The sequence below is a fragment of the Tachysurus fulvidraco genome, chromosome 2 (genome assembly GCF_022655615.1).
Source record: "Tachysurus fulvidraco isolate hzauxx_2018 chromosome 2, HZAU_PFXX_2.0, whole genome shotgun sequence".
Classification (NCBI taxonomy): domain Eukaryota; kingdom Metazoa; phylum Chordata; class Actinopteri; order Siluriformes; family Bagridae; genus Tachysurus; species Tachysurus fulvidraco.
This window is the reverse complement of record NC_062519.1, coordinates 21095811-21115963: the sequence shown is the minus strand read 5'-3', so window position 1 is coordinate 21115963 and position 20153 is coordinate 21095811. Positions and strand designations below refer to the sequence as shown.

Sequence of the window (20153 nt, the reverse complement as noted above, 5' to 3'; positions counted from 1 at the left end):
TTATACTATAACTGGGTCAAAACTGACCCTAACAACACAAAGGTCATAATTTTCACCAAAGCATTTTATAATTTAGTAAAATTATTTTTTTTATTTTGTTTAAATAGAGTTTTCTGACAAAGTAAAAAAAACCTTGATGCAATAATCAAATTTATGTGGCACTTTTATGCATTGAAATCCTTAAAACGGGTCAATGCTGACCCTAACACAAGAGGAAGGATAGACAATCTTAATCTTTCTTGTCTCTTTGAATTTTAAATCACTCTGCATTTATATACATTGCTCCATTAAAACCTCAACATGTGGTGAACACAACTCTCCACTAAAAAAGTGAGGGGGACGAATTTACTTTTTATAAAAAGTGCGGGGGACATGTCCTATTTGTGCTATTTCTGTCAACATTTAATAATGTTATCCAGTGTTATAAGTTTCCAGTTACGATTGTATTTTGCTGGCATAAGTTTTTTTTTCTGTTGGTTCATATTAATGTCGCTAACGCTAGCATATGTCTCAGGTGATTTTTTCGTCTGTTTATATAAGTGTGTATGCATGTACATATGCTTGTCGCTAACGCTAACATACAGTACAGACCAAAAGTTTGGACACACCTTCCAAAAGTTTGGACACACCCCCTGTTCAACAGGACAATGACCCCAAACACAACTCCAGGCTGTGTAAGGGCTATTTGACCATGAAGGAGAGTGATGGGGTGCTGCACCAGATGACCTGGCCTCCACAGTCACCGGACCTGAACCCAATCGAGATGGTTTGGGGTGGGCTGGACCGCAGAATGAAGGCAAAAGGGCCAACAAGTGCTATTTCAGGCTATTTCAAGACCATTTCAGGTGACTACCTCTTGAAGCTCATCAAGAGAATGCCAAGAGTGTGCAAAGCAGTAATCAAAGCAAAAGGTGTCTACTTTGAAGAACCTAGTTGTACACTGTTAATGTTCGCTGCAATTTTCTTTTGTTTTAACAGCAAGTTGAAGATAAGAGAGATGCTGTGATTCAGTGCCTGCTTTCCTACCTGGGAGAATCATCTGAGGAGCTCATTGAAGCCTACCAGGTACATTATTAGATACATTCAAATTTTGTCTTGACTTCGTATGTGTACAGTACTGCAAAGGTCTAAGGCACTAGCATTTTCATCCTAATTTTTTATTTTATTTTATTTTTTACTTTTTTGCCGTAGTTTGTCATGAAATATCAGTTTACATTCCAAAACATTCATTTTGCCATTATTTGTAATATTCAAGTGAGATTTTTGTATGCACAGGGAGTCATACAGTTGGTGCTCCACAGAAGTTCTGATCTCACATTTCATTGAGTCTGTCTATTATAACACAAAGAAAGAGATAAAATTGAGACAGCCCAAATCAAGAAAAACTGTGGTAATATCTCCAAAATGCTTAAAAAAACTTACATGCAGTTACCTTAAGAACTATATCAAATGTACCTACTGTAGGCCAAAAACTACTTTAAAAGGTTAGTTCACCCAAAATTTGTCATTTATTACTCACCCTCATGCCATTTCAAACCCGTAAGACCTTTGTTCATCTCCAGAACACAAATTGAGATATTTTTGGTGAAATCAAAGGGCTTCTGATCCACAAATAGGCAGCAACTACGTACATTGCACCTTTTGAGGTTCAGAAAGGTAGTAAAAACATTGTTAAAATAGAGAACGTGACTGCATTGGTTCAACCTTAATGTTGTGAAGTGACAAGAACACTTTTTGTGCACAACAACAAAACAAAAATAATGACTTTATTCAACAATTTGAACTGTTGTCATATGCAGTTGACGTAGTGAACGTAGTGGCTTCCGTGTTTACGTCCAAACGGCGGCTCATTTTATTGGCCGGCTCCTGTGTCAGCATCACACCCATGCGTCGTGGTGCTCACATGTTAAGCTTCGGCCATTACCGTATCGGCGTTCGGATGTAAACACAGTTTCACTATGGTCGTTATTTATAGTTTTGTTTTTGCTCACAAAAAGTATTCTCGTCGCTTCACAACATTAAGGCTGAACCAATGCAGTCACATTCTCTATTTTTAACAATGTTTTTACTACCTTTCTGGACCTCAAAAGGTGCAATGGTATTAAGCCTATGTGTGGATCAGAAGCCCTTTTGATTTCACCAAAAATATCTCAGTTTGTGTTCTGGAGATGAACGATAGTCTCACGGGTGTGGAACAACATGAGGGGGAGGAATTAATGACAGAATTTTTTTTTGGGTGAACTAACCCTTTAAGTGCAAAGGATGATCTCACCAAATATTGATTTAGTCAATAGAAGGTAAATGAAAATTAATTTATGAAAACATTTTAAAGACATCCCCACTTTACAGAATATTTACACAAATGCCTTTAATTGTTTTACAGTACTGAAGCTTTGCAAGTAGTTTTTTAAGTGTCTTGGAGTTCTTCAGTTCTTAATTTTTTCATTCTTCATTTAATAACAGATTTAACCTCTGTGTAGGGCACTTATCACATAAAAAATAAAGAGAATACACAACTTACTGTACAGTATTGTAACAACTTTTTCACTCATTTGTGTATTTGACAGGATGTCAGAAGAGACATTATTGAAGATAGCTTCACCAATCATGTAATGAAGATCATTGTACTGGGCAGCACCACAGGAGAGGAAGATGCTAACATAGCTGACGTAATCATCGTCATTGAGGGAACTGAGGTACTGTCGGGATGCAAGAATCTCACAAATGCCTGCCTTCTGCTCATGGGCTTCATTTACTCCCTGAACTTAAGCTATACTTCAAAGCTAAGAAACACATTTGAAGTGTTTCAGAAAGTATTTCTTGGACTGGATGCTTTGAAATTTTCTCCAAAAGTTAGCTCTTTGCAGAGAAAGCTATTAATGAAAGTCTGCTAGCTGGCCATTTTGTTTGGCACTCAAACTTTGTTTATTTGCTCAATGTTTTGCAAGTGAGTACTCCGGGTACTCCGGTTTCCTCCCCCGGTCCAAAGACATGCATGGTAGGTTGATTGGCATGTCTGGAAAATTGTCCGGAGTCTGAGAGTGAATGAGAGTGTGTGTGTGCCCTGCGATGGGTTGGCACTCCGTCCAGGGTGTATGCTGCCTCGATGCCCGATGACGCCTGAGATAGGCACAGGCTCCCCGTGAACCGAGAAGTTTGGATAAGCGGTAGAAAATGAATGAATGAAAAGTTTGAAGCCAACTTTTCATTTGGTTCATTTTGATGGTGGGAATTGAACAAAGAACTGCAAAGCGTTACACGGACCAGGGCGGGAACAGCTTCGTCCGAATTCGCCCTTATCTCAATGCAAACGTGCCAACGCGATGCATGGTTATATACTGTACCTCTGAAATAAACAAATTAACCACTAGTACATTCATTCAATGGAGGCACACTGATTTTGGGCGGACAATTGCGTGCACACTCGTTCCTCCTTTCATACAATAACTTACTTGTACAAACTGGACTTTCATTAGTATTCAAGTAACACGTTTCTAATTGTTGAAGCTAAATTCGTAGCAATTCAGGAATTCAATTTAAAACAGTTTCTTTCTTGACCACAAACACATTAACACAAATAAACGAATGTATGTTAAAACGACAAATCTTAACTCTTCTCAGTGTCTTCGTCTCTTTGTGTTTCAGAAAATATATTCACCTAACACTACAAACAAGTGTTTATTAATGTCAAAACCTCAAAATCGAATATTTTGCTTAGTTTATAGAAAGTTAAGCTTACCTCTTTCCACCGTCTTCAAATGTGAATCACAAAATGGCTCCAGTTTTTTTCTTCTTCCAGATTTGGATATCACGTGGCTCACAGTCATATACTTAAAATATTATGTTATAATTATATACAATGGCTCCATAGCTCAGTGGTTAGAGCACTGGTCTTGTAAACCAGGGGAGTTGGAGGAACACATCATGTTCCTCCTAACACTTAAGAGCAGATAGCAGTTCTGCTGCTGGGTTGTTGACCTTCTGCATCCCTGTCTAATTCTGTGGAGATTGGATGTGCAGTAGGATTCACTTGAAAACTTTTTTCACTCAGAAAATGTACAAACATTTGCAAATGTAAAAGCCTAAACATAATTATTAGTAGTTTTAATTAAGTTAAGTTTACTTCCGAGTACATTTTATTGACTCTTTGTTTGTAAATTTTACTAAAGTAATGCTTTTATATATATATATATATGTATATATATATGTATATATATATATGTATATATATATATGTATATATATATACGTGTATATATATATAGGTATATATATATACGTATATATATATATACGTATATATATATATACGTATATATATATATGTATATATATATGTATATATATACATATGTGTATATATATACATATGTGTATATATATATATATATATATGTATATATATATACATATGTATATATATATACATATGTATATAAATGCAATAAATCATAATACATTTATAAGAGTCTAACGTTTACTTTAAATATTATTTAAATATTACTTAATATAATCTGTGGCTGACTTTCCACTAAAGTCAGAGGTGAATCGTGTCTGGGGAGTGATGCTATTACAGTTTTTTCACTTGCTAACAAGCAATTGTTCAATATTGAAACCACATTTTCAAAACTCTTCATACAGTCAGCGAAACAGAAGTCAATGCAGACCAAACTGTGAACCATTCTTCATTGCTTTCAGACAAAATGCATTCAGTGACCACACTTTTCAAAATTCAGGAACGCTTTTCCCATTTGTTCTCCACAACATGCAAAATACTATGTATTTTCAGCACATTTTTCTAATGCTAACACACTGCATTCAAAATCATTACACATTCAAAACAGAATTATGGCAATAAATATTCTCAATTTTATAGTCAAAAAAAAAATCATTACAAGCTACAGTAAATGCAATTTAAAAAAAAAAAAACAATACAGTAATAGTTGTGATTTACTGTAGGATCCAAAGGTTTCCCGGGAGAGGATCTGTTCTGATGCACAAGAAATTGCCATTGTGAATATGGTATTTGCCAACAATGCAATAAAACTGTGGGAAAAATCGGGAGAGAGTGCTGGTAGACAATGACGCTTTTGAAAATGTGAATATGGTTGGCACAACAACAATTGCCAGAGTCCCAGAGAAACATAAAATAAGGATGAAGCAACTGTACACTGTACCCTTTGAGAGAAACAGTGAATGTGTGAAAGAACTCCAGTGTCAATGTGTCCAGGTAAGATGTCTGTTCAGTAACCAAACAGGGTACAGTACATACACATTGATGCAAATGTCAATTACTGTGAAACTCTGTAATTTAGAAAGTAATGGAGATGGAAGCCAGACGAACTCCACATACTTTTATCTTTGTGGATGAAGCTGGATTCAACCTGGCAAAAACACACAAAATGTAATTGGACAGAGAGCGACTGTGGAGGTCCCAGGCCAAAGGGGAGCTAACATCACGATGTGTGCAGTAATGTCCAATGAAGGTTTGCTGTTACACAAGCCACTCATTGGCTCCTACAATACAGAGCCTCATTTAGTTTCTAAATGACCTACAGTACATATTTGACTTGTGCCAGCAGAGGAGAGGGTATCAAACTCCCCTTCCTTCATTGTTGTGTGGGATAATGTGGCATTCCACCTCTGCTGCAGTCACAGAGTGGTTTGCGGCACATCCCAGGATGTCAGTATTATACCTGCCTCCCCATACCCCATAGAGGAGTTTTTATCTGCGTGGAGGTGGAAGGTGATGTTGATGAGAACTTGTGGCCAAATGCAAGAGAGAGAGCAGACTAGAACCATCACTGTAATTTACTGTAATGAACAACTACACATGTTACAGTAATGTGTAGAATGTATTTTATTCATTCTTTTTTTATTATCATTGCAGCCCTGGAGATTTTCCTTCTTCTTTCACCTTTTGGTTATAATTTCAAGTACTATATTCATATAAATAAATTACATTTTGATTAATTTCTGATTCATTCGTGTTACAAATGCTTTCAATAAAGTGAAATTGTGTTACAGTATTTTATTTGAAGAACTGATTTATGTGGAAAATCATAGAAACTTTAAAAAAGAAAAGTTCATCAATGTAATGTATGTAATGCTTCCTGTTGTTAGTGTTTTTTTAGGTCAGTGTGTTGTGAATGAAATGTTTGTTTTCTGAATGAGAATTGTTGCCAGTGTATGTTGATCTGAGTGAGTTTTGTAGGTGAGATTAACTGTTTGGCCAACATTCATGCTGGTAATGCAGACTGTGTGAAGGGTTTTGAAAATGTGGTTTCGGTATTGAACAATACTTGTTAGCAACTGAAAAAAAACTGTAATAAAGTGTCCACTGTCAGTAAATGATACTAATATAAATTCTATGTAATAGAGTGTGGTGCTTATTCTGGGGAAGGAACAGATTTATCTTTTGTCCTTTACATGGCCTCTACTCAGGAGAGCTGCTTCTTTAGTGTCTTCATATAATAGTGAAGTCCTTTGGGGATTTTTTTATTTTTGTTGTATTTTTTCCTCCTTAAAATTAGCATAAAGCATCATAGTGTCTGGTGTTTATTATATTTAATAAAAATCACATTCAATAACCACTAAACAAATATAATGAATTTACTGACAGTCACTATAACTCTAATCTATAACATTTTTAAATGCTGTCTATGTTCAGTGGAACATTCCTGCTGGGTTTAAGTCTGATGTAAGAAAACATTTTCATAAAAATCAAAAATGTATGATTTTTTAGTCATAAAAGTCTTATTCTGTCCTTATTCTTATCCTAACATCCTCGTGTTTGTTCTGCTCCTCCACAGTCACCTGGTATGAAGTTCAGGACTTAAGACTTATATCAGACTTTATATCTCAGAACACTGACTTTTGCCTTGGGACACACATCCACTAGATGGCGACACCTGACCGCAGTAAGTGAACCCCACAATGTGCTGCATCTGTTTCTGCTCTCTTTCAGTAAACTTTCATCCTCAACATTATCGTGCAGAACATTTCAGGTCAACAAGGTATGATATTACTGTACAATATTGAATAGTTCATTACATCAATGTTGCCAGCATCAGTAAAGCTGATATAGACCAACATCTTCTCAGAATTTTTATCTAACAAAGATGGATCTCTAAACTGTCCCAAGAGTATAAAACCATTCTAATACTTGGTTAACAATATTAAAAATTATTTTATATAAGTTATAGATTGATGTTTTAATCATCATCAAGCTGATGTAAAATGTATACAGTGTTAAAGTTACACACCATAGTAATCAGAGCACTGCAACATTTTCATTAACTAATTTCAGTCCATCCATTCATCATCCATCAATGATTCCAAAATGTCTTATCCTCTGTAAAGTCACAGGAGGATAGGAGCCTATCCCAGCATCTCGGGGTACAGGCAGGGTACACCCAGTACACCCTAAGCATTCACACACAAACACACACACACAAACACACACCTAAGAGCAATTTACAGTGAGTTGAATTTACCTCATCTGCATGTTTCTAGACTGTTGGTAGAAACTGCTGTAGCAGAAACTCTTACACAAAGAGAATGTATTGTTTAATATATTGTATTATATTTTCCAGTATATGTCCATATATGTTTGTTTTGAACTGAGTTTTTTTTCAGTTGCTAACAAGTATTGTTCAATACCGAAACCACATTTTCAAAACCCTTCACACAGTCTACATTACCAGCATGAATGTTGGCCAAACAGTTAATCTCACCTACAAAACTCAGACCAACATACACTGGCAACAATTCTCCTTCAGAAAACACACTCATTCACAACACACTGGCCTAAAAAACACTAACAACAGGAAGCATTACATAATTGATGAACTTTTCTTTTTCAAAGTTTCAATGATTTTCCACATAAATCAGTTCTTCAAATAAAATACTGTAACACAATCTCACTGTATTGAAAGCATTTGTAACACGAATGAATCAGAAATTAATCAAAATGTATTTTTTTATATGAATATAGTACTTGAAAATTATAACCAAAAGTTGAAAGAAGAGGGAAAATCTCCAGGGCTGCAATGATAATAATAAAAAGAATAAATAAAATGCATTCTACACATTACTGTAACATGTGTAGTTGTTCATTATAGTAAATTACAGTGATGGTTCTAGTCTGCTCTCTCTCTTGCATTTGACCACAAATTATCATCAACATCACCTTCCACCTCCACGGAGATAAAAAAGTCCTTTATGGGGTTTAAGAAAGGGGAGTATGGAGGCAGGTATAATAGTGACATCCTGGGATGTGCCGCAAACCACTCTGTGACTGCAGCAGAGTGGTGGAATGCCACATTATCCCACACAACAATGAAGGAAGGGAAGTTTGATGCCCTTTGGCTTCTATCCTCTGCTGGCACAAGTGGAATATGTAGGTTATTTAGAAACGAAATGAGCCTCTCTGTATTGTTGGGGCCAATGAGTGGTTTGTGTAACAGCAAACCTTCATTGAACATTGCTGCACACGTGGTGATGTTAGCTCCCCTTTGGCCTGGGACCTCCACAGTCGCTCTCTGTCCCATTACATTTCTTCCCCTGCGTCGTGTCCAGCTTCATCCACAAAGATAAAAGTATGTGGAGTTCGTCTGGCTTCCATCTCCATTACTTTCTAAATTACAGACAGTTTCACAGCAATTGACATTATGCATCAATGTGTATGTACTGTACCCTGTTTGGTTACTGAACAGACATCTTACCTGGACACATTGACATTGGAGTTCTTTCACACATTCACTGTTTCTCTCAATGGGTACAGTGTACAGTTGCTTCATCCTTATTTTATGTTTCTCTAGGACTCTGGCAATTGTTGTTGTGCCAACCATATTCACATTTTCAAAAGTGCCATTGTCCGCCAGCACTCTCTCCCGAATTTCCCGGAGTTTTATTGCATTGTTGGCAAATACCATATTCACAATGGCTATTTCTTGCACATCAAAACAGATTCTGACTTTTTTTTTTAATTGCAATTACCTTGTAATGATTATTTTTCTTAATTTGTGGCTATAAATTTGAGAATATTATAAAATAATTACGGCATAAATGCTTGGAATCTGCCATCATTCTGTTTTGAATGTGTTTTTAATCATTTCGAATGCAGTGTGTTAGCATTAGAAAAATGTGCTGAAAATACATAGTATTTTGCATGTTGTGGAGTACGAATGTTCCTGAGAGTTCCTGAATTTTGAAAAGTGTGGTCACTGAATGCATTTTGTCTGAAAGCAATGAAGAATGGTGCACAGTTTGGTCTGCATTGACTTCTGTTTCGCTGACTGTGTGAAGAGTTTTGAAAATGTGGTTTCGGTATTGAACAATTGCTTGTTAGCAACTGAAAAAAACTGTAAAGTCTTTGAAAAATGCAAACATAATAATAATAATAATAATAATAATAATAATAATAATAATAATAATTATTATTATTATTATTATTATTATCATCATCATCATCATCATCATCATCATCATCTCAATACAACATGGCATCTTTGACGTCATCTGCGTGTTGGTTGTTGTAGAATTGTTTTATTTAATCTGGCTCCATAGTGAAAAATAAACTGGCTCCAAAATGAAATATCCGATATTAGATAATAGATTCTCAATATTATAAGTGTACAATATTATATAATTTCATTGATTTATATTTATAAACCTCTCTATCTTTCTCTGTTTTTCATATTGTGTGTGTGTGTGTGTATGTGTGTGTGTGTGTGTGTGTGTGTGTGTGTGTGAGGGAGAGAGAGAGAGAGAGAGACGTGTAAAAAGTGGTGGTAGAAACAGGATCCCCCATCCCCCTCTTTATTTTGTCATGAGGCACAATGTTGAGTGTAAAACGGCAGAAGGGGAACAAGGGACAGTGGGGAGGAGTAAGTGTGTAGGAGGAGCGGGAGGAGGCGCCCCGCATCAGGAGCTTTGTGATTATGACCAATAACACACATTTGTTCTCTTGTGCATAATTACAATCTCAGCCTATAAATACAGCAGCTGCTAGGTGGGTGTTACTCATTCTGTCGCAGTTCACTCGAACAGCAACACCATGCCTGGACCAGTACTCTGAAACTGGTAGCGCCTTGTCCGCCGCCGACGGTATTGACCTCAACGACGGCAACAGCCCCGCGCCCTCCGAGGACCGACCCGAAGAATTGGAACGCGCGCTGGTAGAGAAGCAGCAGGAGGATGAGGAGAAGAGGCAGGCGGTGGCGTGAAGAGAATTCGGGAAGTCCGTCTTTATTTATGCAGAAGTATAAAAATTTCTATCATCACGGCCGTCATCACTGCTGTTCGAGTGAACTGCGAGATAGAGAAGACTTGAATCAAAGGCTCTTTTAAGAGCCGCCCACTTTTTCATACAAGGTGCGAATATCTTTCCTGCATTGGTCACACACACACACACACACACACACACACACACACGCTTACAGTTTTTTACAATGGCTATGACCGTTTTTTCAATACATTTAACAAGTTTCCTAAACTCTTAACGCACCAACACACCTAAAACTCACAATTGGCAAAACGGTTAATTTCATGCTCAAAATCACACATTGTCAACTAAACCCCAAAACTCATTTTCAAAATACAATAATAAACTAACACAATTACACTGTCAACATGTTTCAAAAGCAAATTATTCAAAACACTAACACATGTTCTCTTCCAACAGGAATATTTAGTCAATCATAACACAATGACAAAAAAAAAACACTATCATCAGCTGAAATTACAGAAACTGCATTATTTTATGTGTCAGGTCTGCCCGTATACAATAGACAGTATATTGTATTGGGGATGTGGTAGCTCAGTGGTTAAGGTGTTGGGCTACTGATCGGAAGGTCATGGGTTCAAACCCCAGGTCCACCAAGCTGCCACTGCTGGGCCCCTGAGCAAGGCCCTTAACCCTCGGTTGCTCAGTTGTAAGTCACTCTGGATAAGGGTGTCTGCTAAATGCCGTAAATGTAAATGTAAATGTATTGATCATTGATTGTGTTTTGCACTGTGGTTTCTTTTGAAGCCTCTCTACATTTTTGTTTTGTTGGGTTTAGTAAATGCATGCATTTTGTTCCTTTTGCTGCAGAAATTCAATACAAAAAAATGAATGACCATCTCAGAGTAGCTTTATAAAATGTACATTTAAAAAAAAATACAGACACAGAATTGACTTTATAAAAGAGTCTTTTGACATTATAAAGAAAGCACCGGAATTATAATACTGTAAAAAACAAACAAACAAACAAACAAACAAAAAACATAAAAAAAAAAACCAAAGTAATCTTCTAATCTGCCCGGTCTTCTGCATTTGGCCACGTGTTCTCCACATCACACCTGATATCTTCTCTGGCAAGGCATCGTGGAAAAAAACTTTTGGCATGCCTTATCCACCCCTGGCAATGTTCAGCTGTGATGTCTTGACATGCAGCATCCATTGCATCCAGGAGGGACATTTGGTCATGTGGACGATGGTCAAAAACCTTCCATCAGCAGGCTGAGAAAAACTCCTCAATGTGGTTGAGGAAAGGGGAGTAAGGATCAAGGAAATGGGACATCATCCTTGGATGGATGTCAAACCAGGCTTATTGCATAACCTTACCTAGACGAATTGGTGACGGAGTTCTTTGATGCGCTCACTGTTCCTTTCAAAAGGAACTTTGTATAGTTGTTTCATTCGGACTCTGTGTTTAGTTCGAGTCTGAGAAATGATTTTATGCTGATTGCTGCAATGTTCCCAAAGACAAGGTTGTCCTCTACAACTCTGGACTGAACGTCCTTCAGTTTTATTTCATTGTCAGCAATCACCATGTTGACAATAGCAAGTTCCTGTTCTTCATTCAAGAGCTTTCCTCTGCCCCCTGAGGGAGGTAGATGTTGAATCCTTAGAGGGACAAAATACAGTTACATATTAGAGACCAGAGGCATACAGTCACTCTAATACAGTAAATAGTAAAATTATTTACACTTTGCTGTAGGAGAAGCAATATCATATCTGTTGGTTTCTCTGAAAATACGGACAATGGATGCCACTGTGTCCCGGCTGAGATTTGGCTGTACTCGTTCACCAGCCTCTCTGTATGATAGCCCATGGTTTATGACATGGTCAATGATAGTACTGTAGCTCTTTGATCAGTTACCCTAGCTCTGGTCCTTCTTTGAGCGCCACCACGCATTCTAACTCCTCTCCCTTGTCCTGGTACTCGACTTCCTCTTCTTCCTGCAGGCATTCATTCCTTCATTCCTTCATTCATTCATTCATTCATTCATTCATTCATTCATTCATTCATTCATTTTCTTTCTTTCTTTCTTTCTTTCTTTCTTTCTTTCTTTCTTTCTTTCTTTCTTTCTTTCTTTCTTTCTTTCTTTCTTTCTTTCTTTCTTTCTTTCAGAGGAAGAAATTATTCAAAAATTAAAAAGCACCGATGGAGTGCAGCTTAGCGTTTCCCCACCAATGAGGGTCAAATCAGGAAGAGGAAATGTCCCGTCTCCATGACGACGGAGCCGAGAAGTATACATAACTCCACCCCCATTTATGATCATTCCGTGTGCTCGCTACAGACCCATTACATTTGAGCTGTGAGAATTCAAGGTCAAGTTCAACTTTTTTACAGAAGCTTGTATTTAGATACACATTAAAGCCACCATCTTTAAAATGGTAAGTATTATCTGTCTTATTATTTGTCTACCATACAAATTGTTAGCTACCGATCACTTTATTCATACTTTATGAATGACGTTTGTAGAATCGTGGAACTTTATTTAACCTTAATGCATGCAATATAATGTTTCAATCAACTTTGTACTAACATTTTAAACTGTTTGATAATATATTTATTCTTAATAAAGAATTAAGGTTTCACACTTAATTATTTCCTTGTATGAGATAAACAGACATTTAGAATCAGAATCAGAAGGAGATTTATTGCCAAGGATTCTTGTGAAAATAAGGAATTTGTTTAAGTGTAAAATGCTTCCAACGTGGCTTTTTTTTTTTATTCTGTTCAGAAGAAATTTAGTGTGCTCTGTTTTAACAGTTACTCACTTAGTGAGGTTACTAACAATTATTAGTTGTGCTCTGCCTCTAGTTTTCTTTTCGGAGAGAGGCCAGTTATGCTATATACACATGAACATGCACACACACTCTCTCATACACACTCTCTCACACACACTCTCACACACACACACTCTCTCTCACACACACACACACACACACACACACACACACACACACACACACACACACACACACACACACACACACATTATATATGTTCAATGTGGAGATAGAAAGTTATCTGATTTTCATATCTGAAGTTAAATAATGTGTTCAACAGCACAACAAATATGGCATACAACAAGAATAAAATGTCTTGCATCTGTCCTTTTTGTTGCCACAGCGTGAGTGCATCTCTATCCATGTGGGTCAGGCTGGTGTCCAGATTGGTAATGCCTGCTGGGAACTCTACTGTCTTGAACACGGCATCCAGCCGGACGGACAGATGCCCAGCGACAAAACCATTGGAGGTGGAGACGATTCCTTCAACACTTTCTTTAGTGAGACTGGAGCTGGAAAACACGTCCCCAGGGCTGTGTTTGTGGATCTGGAGCCTACTGTTATAGGTAAGATTAAGATCTTATGACACATGACTTTGTTACCAGTGCTCTGGCTGTTAATGTAATTGATCTATATTTGATTTCTTTTTTCCTTTAGATGAGGTGCGTACTGGAATTTACCGCCAGCTGTTTCACCCTGAGCAGCTCATCACAGGAAAGGAGGATGCTGCTAACAACTATGCTCGTGGTCACTACACCATTGGCAAGGAGCTGATTGACCTGGTACTGGACAGGTGCCGAAAACTGGTGAGCACCTTTTGGGCAATTATGTTGTAAAATTATCGATAATCTTTTGAGAAATCAATCTGACCAGCTTTTTAATCATCTCTCCAGGCTGATCAGTGTACAGGGCTCCAGGGTTTCCTGGTTTTCCACAGCTTTGGTGGAGGAACCGGTTCTGGTTTCACCTCCTTGCTGTTGGAACGTCTGTCTGTTGACTACGGTAAGAAGTCTAAGCTGGAGTTCTCCATCTACCCAGCTCCCCAGGTGTCTACAGCTGTGGTGGAGCCCTACAACTCCATCCTGACAACACACACCACCCTAGAGCACTCCGACTGTGCCTTTATGGTAGACAATGAAGCCATCTATGACATTTGCCGTAGGAACCTAGATATTGAGCGTCCTACTTACACCAATCTCAATAGGCTTATTAGCCAGATTGTGTCCTCAATCACTGCCTCTCTCCGTTTCGATGGTGCCCTCAATGTCGATCTTACTGAATTCCAGACCAACTTGGTGCCCTACCCCCGTATTCATTTCCCACTGGCCACCTATGCTCCAGTAATCTCTGCAGAGAAGGCTTACCACGAGCAGCTCTCTGTGGCCGAAATCACAAACGCCTGCTTTGAGCCTGCCAATCAGATGGTAAAATGTGACCCACGTCATGGCAAGTACATGGCCTGCTGCCTGCTTTACCGTGGCGATGTGGTGCCCAAAGATGTGAATGCTGCTATCGGCAACATAAAGACAAAGCGCAGCATCCAGTTTGTGGATTGGTGTCCCACTGGGTTCAAGGTGGGCATCAACTACCAGCCCCCCACCGTGGTTCCAGGTGGAGACCTGGCCAAGGTGCAGAGGGCCGTCTGCATGCTGAGCAACACCACAGCCATTGCAGAGGCCTGGGCCCGTCTCGATCACAAGTTTGATCTGATGTACGCCAAGCGTGCCTTCGTGCACTGGTATGTGGGTGAAGGTATGGAGGAGGGTGAGTTCTCTGAGGCCAGAGAGGACACTGCGGCCCTGGAGAAGGATTATGAAGAAGTTGGTGTTGACTCCATTGAAGGTGAGGGAGAAGAAGAGGGAGAGGAGTATTAAAATTTTAAATGAACATCATTGTCTACTGTGAGATGTAATAAATCTTTAATAATAATAATAATAATAAAAAAATCACTGTATGCAAAAACATCAAAATAAACTTTCCAGTTCACACACTTGTTTGTCTTTAATTGCATTGTGCATTCTAATAATAATTATAATAGAAAAAAACAAAAAACAACTCAATTTGCACAGTTTTAGCAGGCAAATAAATATTTAACACACATTGCGAAAGTTTTGAGAAAATAGCACACTGGTAGGCATGTTGGGAGTGTTATAAGGTTCACAATTTATTTCCCAGGAATGGCTTGGACTGTTCTGAAACATTCTGGCAGCTTTTGTTGTGTGCCGTGTGATTTTGTTTTTGCTTTTGTGTATCATGTGTGTTGCACCGCCCTTCCATTAATCTATTAACACACCTGTTCCTTGTGTTTCAATGATAGGCACAGGTTTATATATGGATGACAGTTTTATGCTGAGTTTATCCTTTAGGTGCATGGTCTTACATGCATCAATTTATTATAGTAAAGAAGCAATTTATTTGGCAAGTATGGTTTGTCATTGGGGCTGTACCAAACCCCCACTTCTTACCACACATCCATTACCAAAACCCCATTTCTTACCACACATCCTGCTTTTCTCCATGCTGCTCTTTTTTTTTTTTTGCTGTGCAACATGCCTTAGGTCATCTGTGGGAGTACATATTATCAAAATGCACCCCGTTTCTTATAAATTGAGGATTTTTGTTCAGCTGCCTTTGCTGCTGCATCAGTTTTGGCATCACCTTGTGAAATAGTCATTTTCCATGTATGTGCTGCACATTTACAAATTGCACTAGATTTTGTTATGACTTCATGCAGGAAAACAGAAATCAGGCCATTGTGTCTGAATTGTATTTACCTAAAAAGGAAAACCATGTTTCCACAATGTGCCAAAATCATGTGCTACTCTGGAAGCATATATGCTATCAGTATAAATTGTAAGACTTTTGCCTTGTAATTTACATGCTTCTGTTAGAGCAATTAACTCTGCTGTTGCAGAGAGGTGTCCTGCTAGTGATTCAACTTTCACTATTTCATATTCTGTGACCATGTCTTACATAACTACTGACTTTTTTTCTGGTTTCTGATGGCTGATCCATCTACAAATAGTGCAAGGTCTGGATTCTGTGATGCCATCTCCTTTAATTTGGACCTGCCAATTTAATTTTAGATTAGATAAGATTATATTCAACTTTACTGTCATTATACATGTGCAAGTACAAGTCAACAAAATGCAGTTTTGCATCTAACCAGAAGTGCAATAAGCAGCAAGTACAAGATGTACAGTATTTACAGTATGATTACAATATGAACAGAATAATAATAGGTTGGGCTCTTTAGACATGAAATATACACATTGTTATATATTATATTGACAAATTTAATATTTGCAACTGTTACACAATTGTGCTGTTCTCCTTCCAACTTCTGTGAAAGAAGGGGCTGCACTTTATGCATATACACTTTATGTATATACACTTTTCTCACATATTTTGATATTTTCATATTTTATAGATCTTATATAGTTTAAACTTTATTTATCTACCTATTTTTGATTATTTATTTATTTATTTATTTATTTATTTATTTCATTCATTTGTTTTTTTTATCCCAAATTGCATTCCTTTTTACTTTTATGCTTGAATAAAAAACAATAACTGAAGCACTTGACCTGTATCTGTTTGATATTATCCATAGCACTGCTGCTGTTCTCTTATTCATTCATGTTTGAACCCTCTTTATTTTTATATGTGCTGCATTTCTTCCAGCTGCATATGTTTTTTTTTTTTTTTTAGGTCTGTGGTTAACTGATAAAAAGTTGATGTGTTTTTTTAGAAACCTCTTGCATGTGTCTATGACATTTTGTATAGTTTTTGTACAGCCTGTCACTGACTCTGTATTATGTCTGTGTTATGTTTCTAAAAGAACAGTAATAAAGTACAGAATCTGAGAGCTTTAAACCTCTGATAATAAGTTCGTTAGTCTCTGGTTGTTTCTGACTCAAATAGTGCTGTATGTGCTGAACTTTATATGTCTCTAGAAAACCAGGAAGTGATGCTGTTGTAGTTTAACTATTGAAAGGTCTAGACTGCAGGCAGTCGATTTAGCACCCGGACTCTTCTACGACGAAGCCATGCTATTGTAATAGCTGCAGTATTTGGTTTTCATTGTAATAATGAATTAGATGTTTTCCATTAAATGTGTGTGTGATCCTGCACACCACCTACATGCAACATCTTCTCACTCCTCACACAACTGCTATTCAAAACAAGGATACATATTGTAAGAAGTGTTTTTAAATGTTTCTCTGTTTGTGTATTATTTATCTTATTAATTATTTAATCTGTGTGCTCTTTTTATCATTTGGTAACAAAGAATAATAGCATTGTGGATGTATGTTGACCGCCATCGTGTGGCCAGATTTAGGACGTGCAGGTTACTCAAACCTCTCACTCATTTTCTACCGCTTATCCGAACTACCTCGGGTCACGGGGAGCCTGTGCCTATCACAGGCGTCATCGGGCATCAAGGCAGGATACACCCTGGACGGAGTGCCAACCACTCACACACACACGCACACACACACACACATTCCAGAGATGCCAATCAACCTGTCTTTGGACCGGGGGAGGCGGGAATCGAACCCCGATCCTGGCCCCCAGGTTACTCAAACCTTAGAAATATAATTTGTAGTAAATATTATTATTATTATTATTATTATTATTATTATTATTATTATTATTATTATTATTGTTATTATTATTATTATTGCTATTATTCGTAGTAGTAGTAATTTATTAGTTCATTTTTATTTATTTACTATTATTGCTAATACTAATAATACTAATACTACTGCAATTAGACCAGTCTTACACAAAATCAAACACGATGAAAGAATACAAGGTGTAAAAACAATGGCAGGAAGAGTGGTTAAGGTTACAGCTTATGCTGATAATTAATTCAAAGTGAATGTTAATTAAAATTGTTGTAAAGGTGATGAGACATTTCAAGAAATATTAAAAAATATCTGGTGCTAAACTGAATCAAAACAAAACAGAAGCATGTATGGATGAGCAATAGTGTTGTTCCACCCTAGACACCCAAACCAAAGAAGAGGTGAAAGTATTAGGCTTAACAATTACAAACAGTAATTGTGCTGAACACAACCGGGAGGAGAAATAATATTAAATAAGAACTGAAATTGAAAACTGGAAATAGCTAATTATAAAACAAGAATTCAGTTAATTAAAACATTTGTATTGTCTAAATTATTGTCTTTCCCCCCTGACAATAAAATTAAATAAAGTGTGTGTAGGTTTAATATGGGGAAACAATGGAGAAGTTACAACACAAACATTTCTATACAAACCAACAAACCTAGGAGGTCTGGGTGCTACTGATCTGGGTAATAATTTAAACATAGCTTTTTGTAGACACGTGACACAGGCTGAAAAGAAGGACTGAATAGATAAGAGACATGAACTCATGGAGAAAAAGGACAGGAAGAGCGAGAGAAAACTTACCTTTTTAGAAACTAGTATACAGAGATTTTACATTTAAATATAAAGACTGGTTTAAACAATGTAACAAAAGTATATTTGTGAAAATAAATAAGTACGAGTAAGAGGATGAACAAATTTAACATTTTTGACATTTTATTTTGATTTGTACACTATTGGCAGAAATATGGCAAAGTGAAAAATGTAGATTTAAATATAAATGTGAATGGAAAAACAATAATGTATTTTGATATATTATAATAATGTCATTTTTGACACAAAGCTAACAAAAATGGGATTTTACTGGCTAATTGTTTGTATGGTCAATTGGTCAATATGGTCAAATTTGGAAGACCATATGAAAAAATGATTAACCAGTGCCATATTCCTGCTGAGGTAGTGTACAAACAAATTGTTTGTGAGCCAAAAACACAAAGAGCATGAACCAACAATGAAAAAACAAATGACCTTGGACTTTATTAAAAGTGTTTTGCTGATACAATTAAATGTCTAAATTTTTAAAAACAGATATGACCACATTTCTGTATTTTTTCGTAACTGATTTTTTGTAAGTTTATTTTTGTATTCAAATGTATGATTGTAAAAACACAATGTACTTGTGAATGAGAATTAAAAAAAAAATCGTTGAAATAAAAAGCAAAAATCGAGTAAAGCTGTACTGATGGAATAAATAGATTAAAAAATATTTATCGTTTAGAGCGTGCGTGCGTGCGTGTCCTCTCCATACATTGCTAAGTGTTTGTCTGTATATTTTTATTGAAATATTCATTTTGCGTTAAATTCTACTACTACTACTACTACTACTACTACTACTACTACTACTACTACTACTACTACTAAGTCTTAACAATAATAATGATGATGATGATGATCCTTGTGTGTACAGAGAGGTTGCAGCAGAAAAATACACTAGTAAGTTAAAAGCTGTGGCTTTCTCTTTGTTTATGGACGTGTTCTATTGTGTGAGCGCTGGTCTTAGACCCGCCTCCTCGCCTGTTCTCAACTGGGTCCAGGAGATGGAGGATAAGTAATCAGCGTCTGTGTGGTGTGTTTCATTGAGCAGCTTCACTTCGAGAAAGCAGCAGCATGTCTGGTAGAGGTAAAGGCGGTAAGGGACTCGGCAAAGGGGGCGCTAAGCGTCATCGTAAGGTCCTTCGCGATAATATCCAGGGAATCACCAAGCCGGCTATTCGCCGTCTGGCTCGCCGTGGCGGTGTTAAGCGTATTTCCGGCCTGATCTACGAAGAGACTCGCGGTGTGCTGAAGGTCTTCTTGGAGAACGTCATCCGCGACGCCGTCACCTACACCGAGCACGCCAAAAGAAAGACCGTCACCGCCATGGATGTGGTGTACGCTCTGAAACGCCAGGGACGTACTCTGTACGGCTTCGGCGGATAAACGTTCAACTCCGAACCACGTCAACACAACGGCTCTTTTAAGAGCCACCCAAATATCCACAAAGAGATGTTCCTTCTTTACTGTATTTGTATGTGTCGGGAAAAGACGCGAATGACGTTAAAAGTCGTGTATAAAAAAATATCAGATATATGTATATAATCGATGTTCTTGAGTACGAATAATGTTAGTCCATTGATTTGGTATTTCTCTCTATAGTTCTCTTCTTTCATCTAGTGTGTGTGTGTGATGCAAT

The 20153-nt window shown here is 37.3% G+C and overlaps 2 protein-coding genes and 2 long non-coding RNA genes across 5 annotated transcripts; 3 read left to right on the top strand and 1 right to left on the bottom strand.

Moving 5' to 3' along the window:
• The first annotated feature begins 62 nt into the window (after positions 1 to 62).
• Positions 63 to 7605, top strand: LOC125140642. Of its 2 annotated transcripts, XR_007139863.1 has the most exons (4): positions 63 to 845; positions 979 to 1065; positions 2568 to 2696; positions 6813 to 7605. It is a non-coding gene; the product is annotated as an uncharacterized LOC125140642 (long non-coding RNA). The 2 variants fall into 2 exon arrangements; XR_007139860.1 differs by lacking the exon at positions 6813 to 7605 and having other exon boundaries at positions 65 to 845; positions 2568 to 3615.
• Positions 7606 to 11120: 3515 nt separating this feature from the next.
• LOC125140648 lies at positions 11121 to 12345 on the bottom strand. The gene is made up of 2 exons (XR_007139867.1): positions 11976 to 12345; positions 11121 to 11893 (listed from the first exon to the last, which is right to left on the bottom strand). It is a non-coding gene; the product is annotated as an uncharacterized LOC125140648 (long non-coding RNA).
• Positions 12346 to 12518: 173 nt separating this feature from the next.
• Positions 12519 to 15056, top strand: LOC113651096 (tubulin alpha-1B chain-like). The gene is made up of 4 exons (XM_027159751.2): positions 12519 to 12667; positions 13410 to 13632; positions 13724 to 13872; positions 13960 to 15056. The coding sequence occupies exons 1-4, from the start codon at positions 12665 to 12667 to the stop codon at positions 14938 to 14940; spliced, it is 1356 nt and encodes a 451-aa protein (XP_027015552.1). The 5' UTR covers positions 12519 to 12664; the 3' UTR covers positions 14941 to 15056.
• Positions 15057 to 19547: 4491 nt separating this feature from the next.
• On the top strand, positions 19548 to 19949 carry LOC113651106 (histone H4). Its single transcript, XM_027159762.2, has one exon. The coding sequence runs from the start codon at positions 19589 to 19591 to the stop codon at positions 19898 to 19900; it is 312 nt and encodes a 103-aa protein (XP_027015563.1). The 5' UTR covers positions 19548 to 19588; the 3' UTR covers positions 19901 to 19949.
• The last annotated feature ends 204 nt before the right edge of the window (positions 19950 to 20153 follow it).

Excerpts from the sequence above, each read along its gene's own strand:
- LOC113651096 (XM_027159751.2), top strand. Across the intron at positions 13,633-13,723 it reads TCTGGAGCCTACTGTTATAG|ATGAGGTGCGTACTGGAATT; the intron begins GTAAGATTAAGA and ends TTTTTCCTTTAG. Across the intron at positions 13,873-13,959 it reads TGGACAGGTGCCGAAAACTG|GCTGATCAGTGTACAGGGCT; the intron begins GTGAGCACCTTT and ends TCATCTCTCCAG.
- LOC113651106 (XM_027159762.2), top strand. The coding sequence starts at position 19,589 with ATGTCTGGTAGAGGTAAAGGCGGTAAGGGACTCGGCAAAGGGGGCGCT.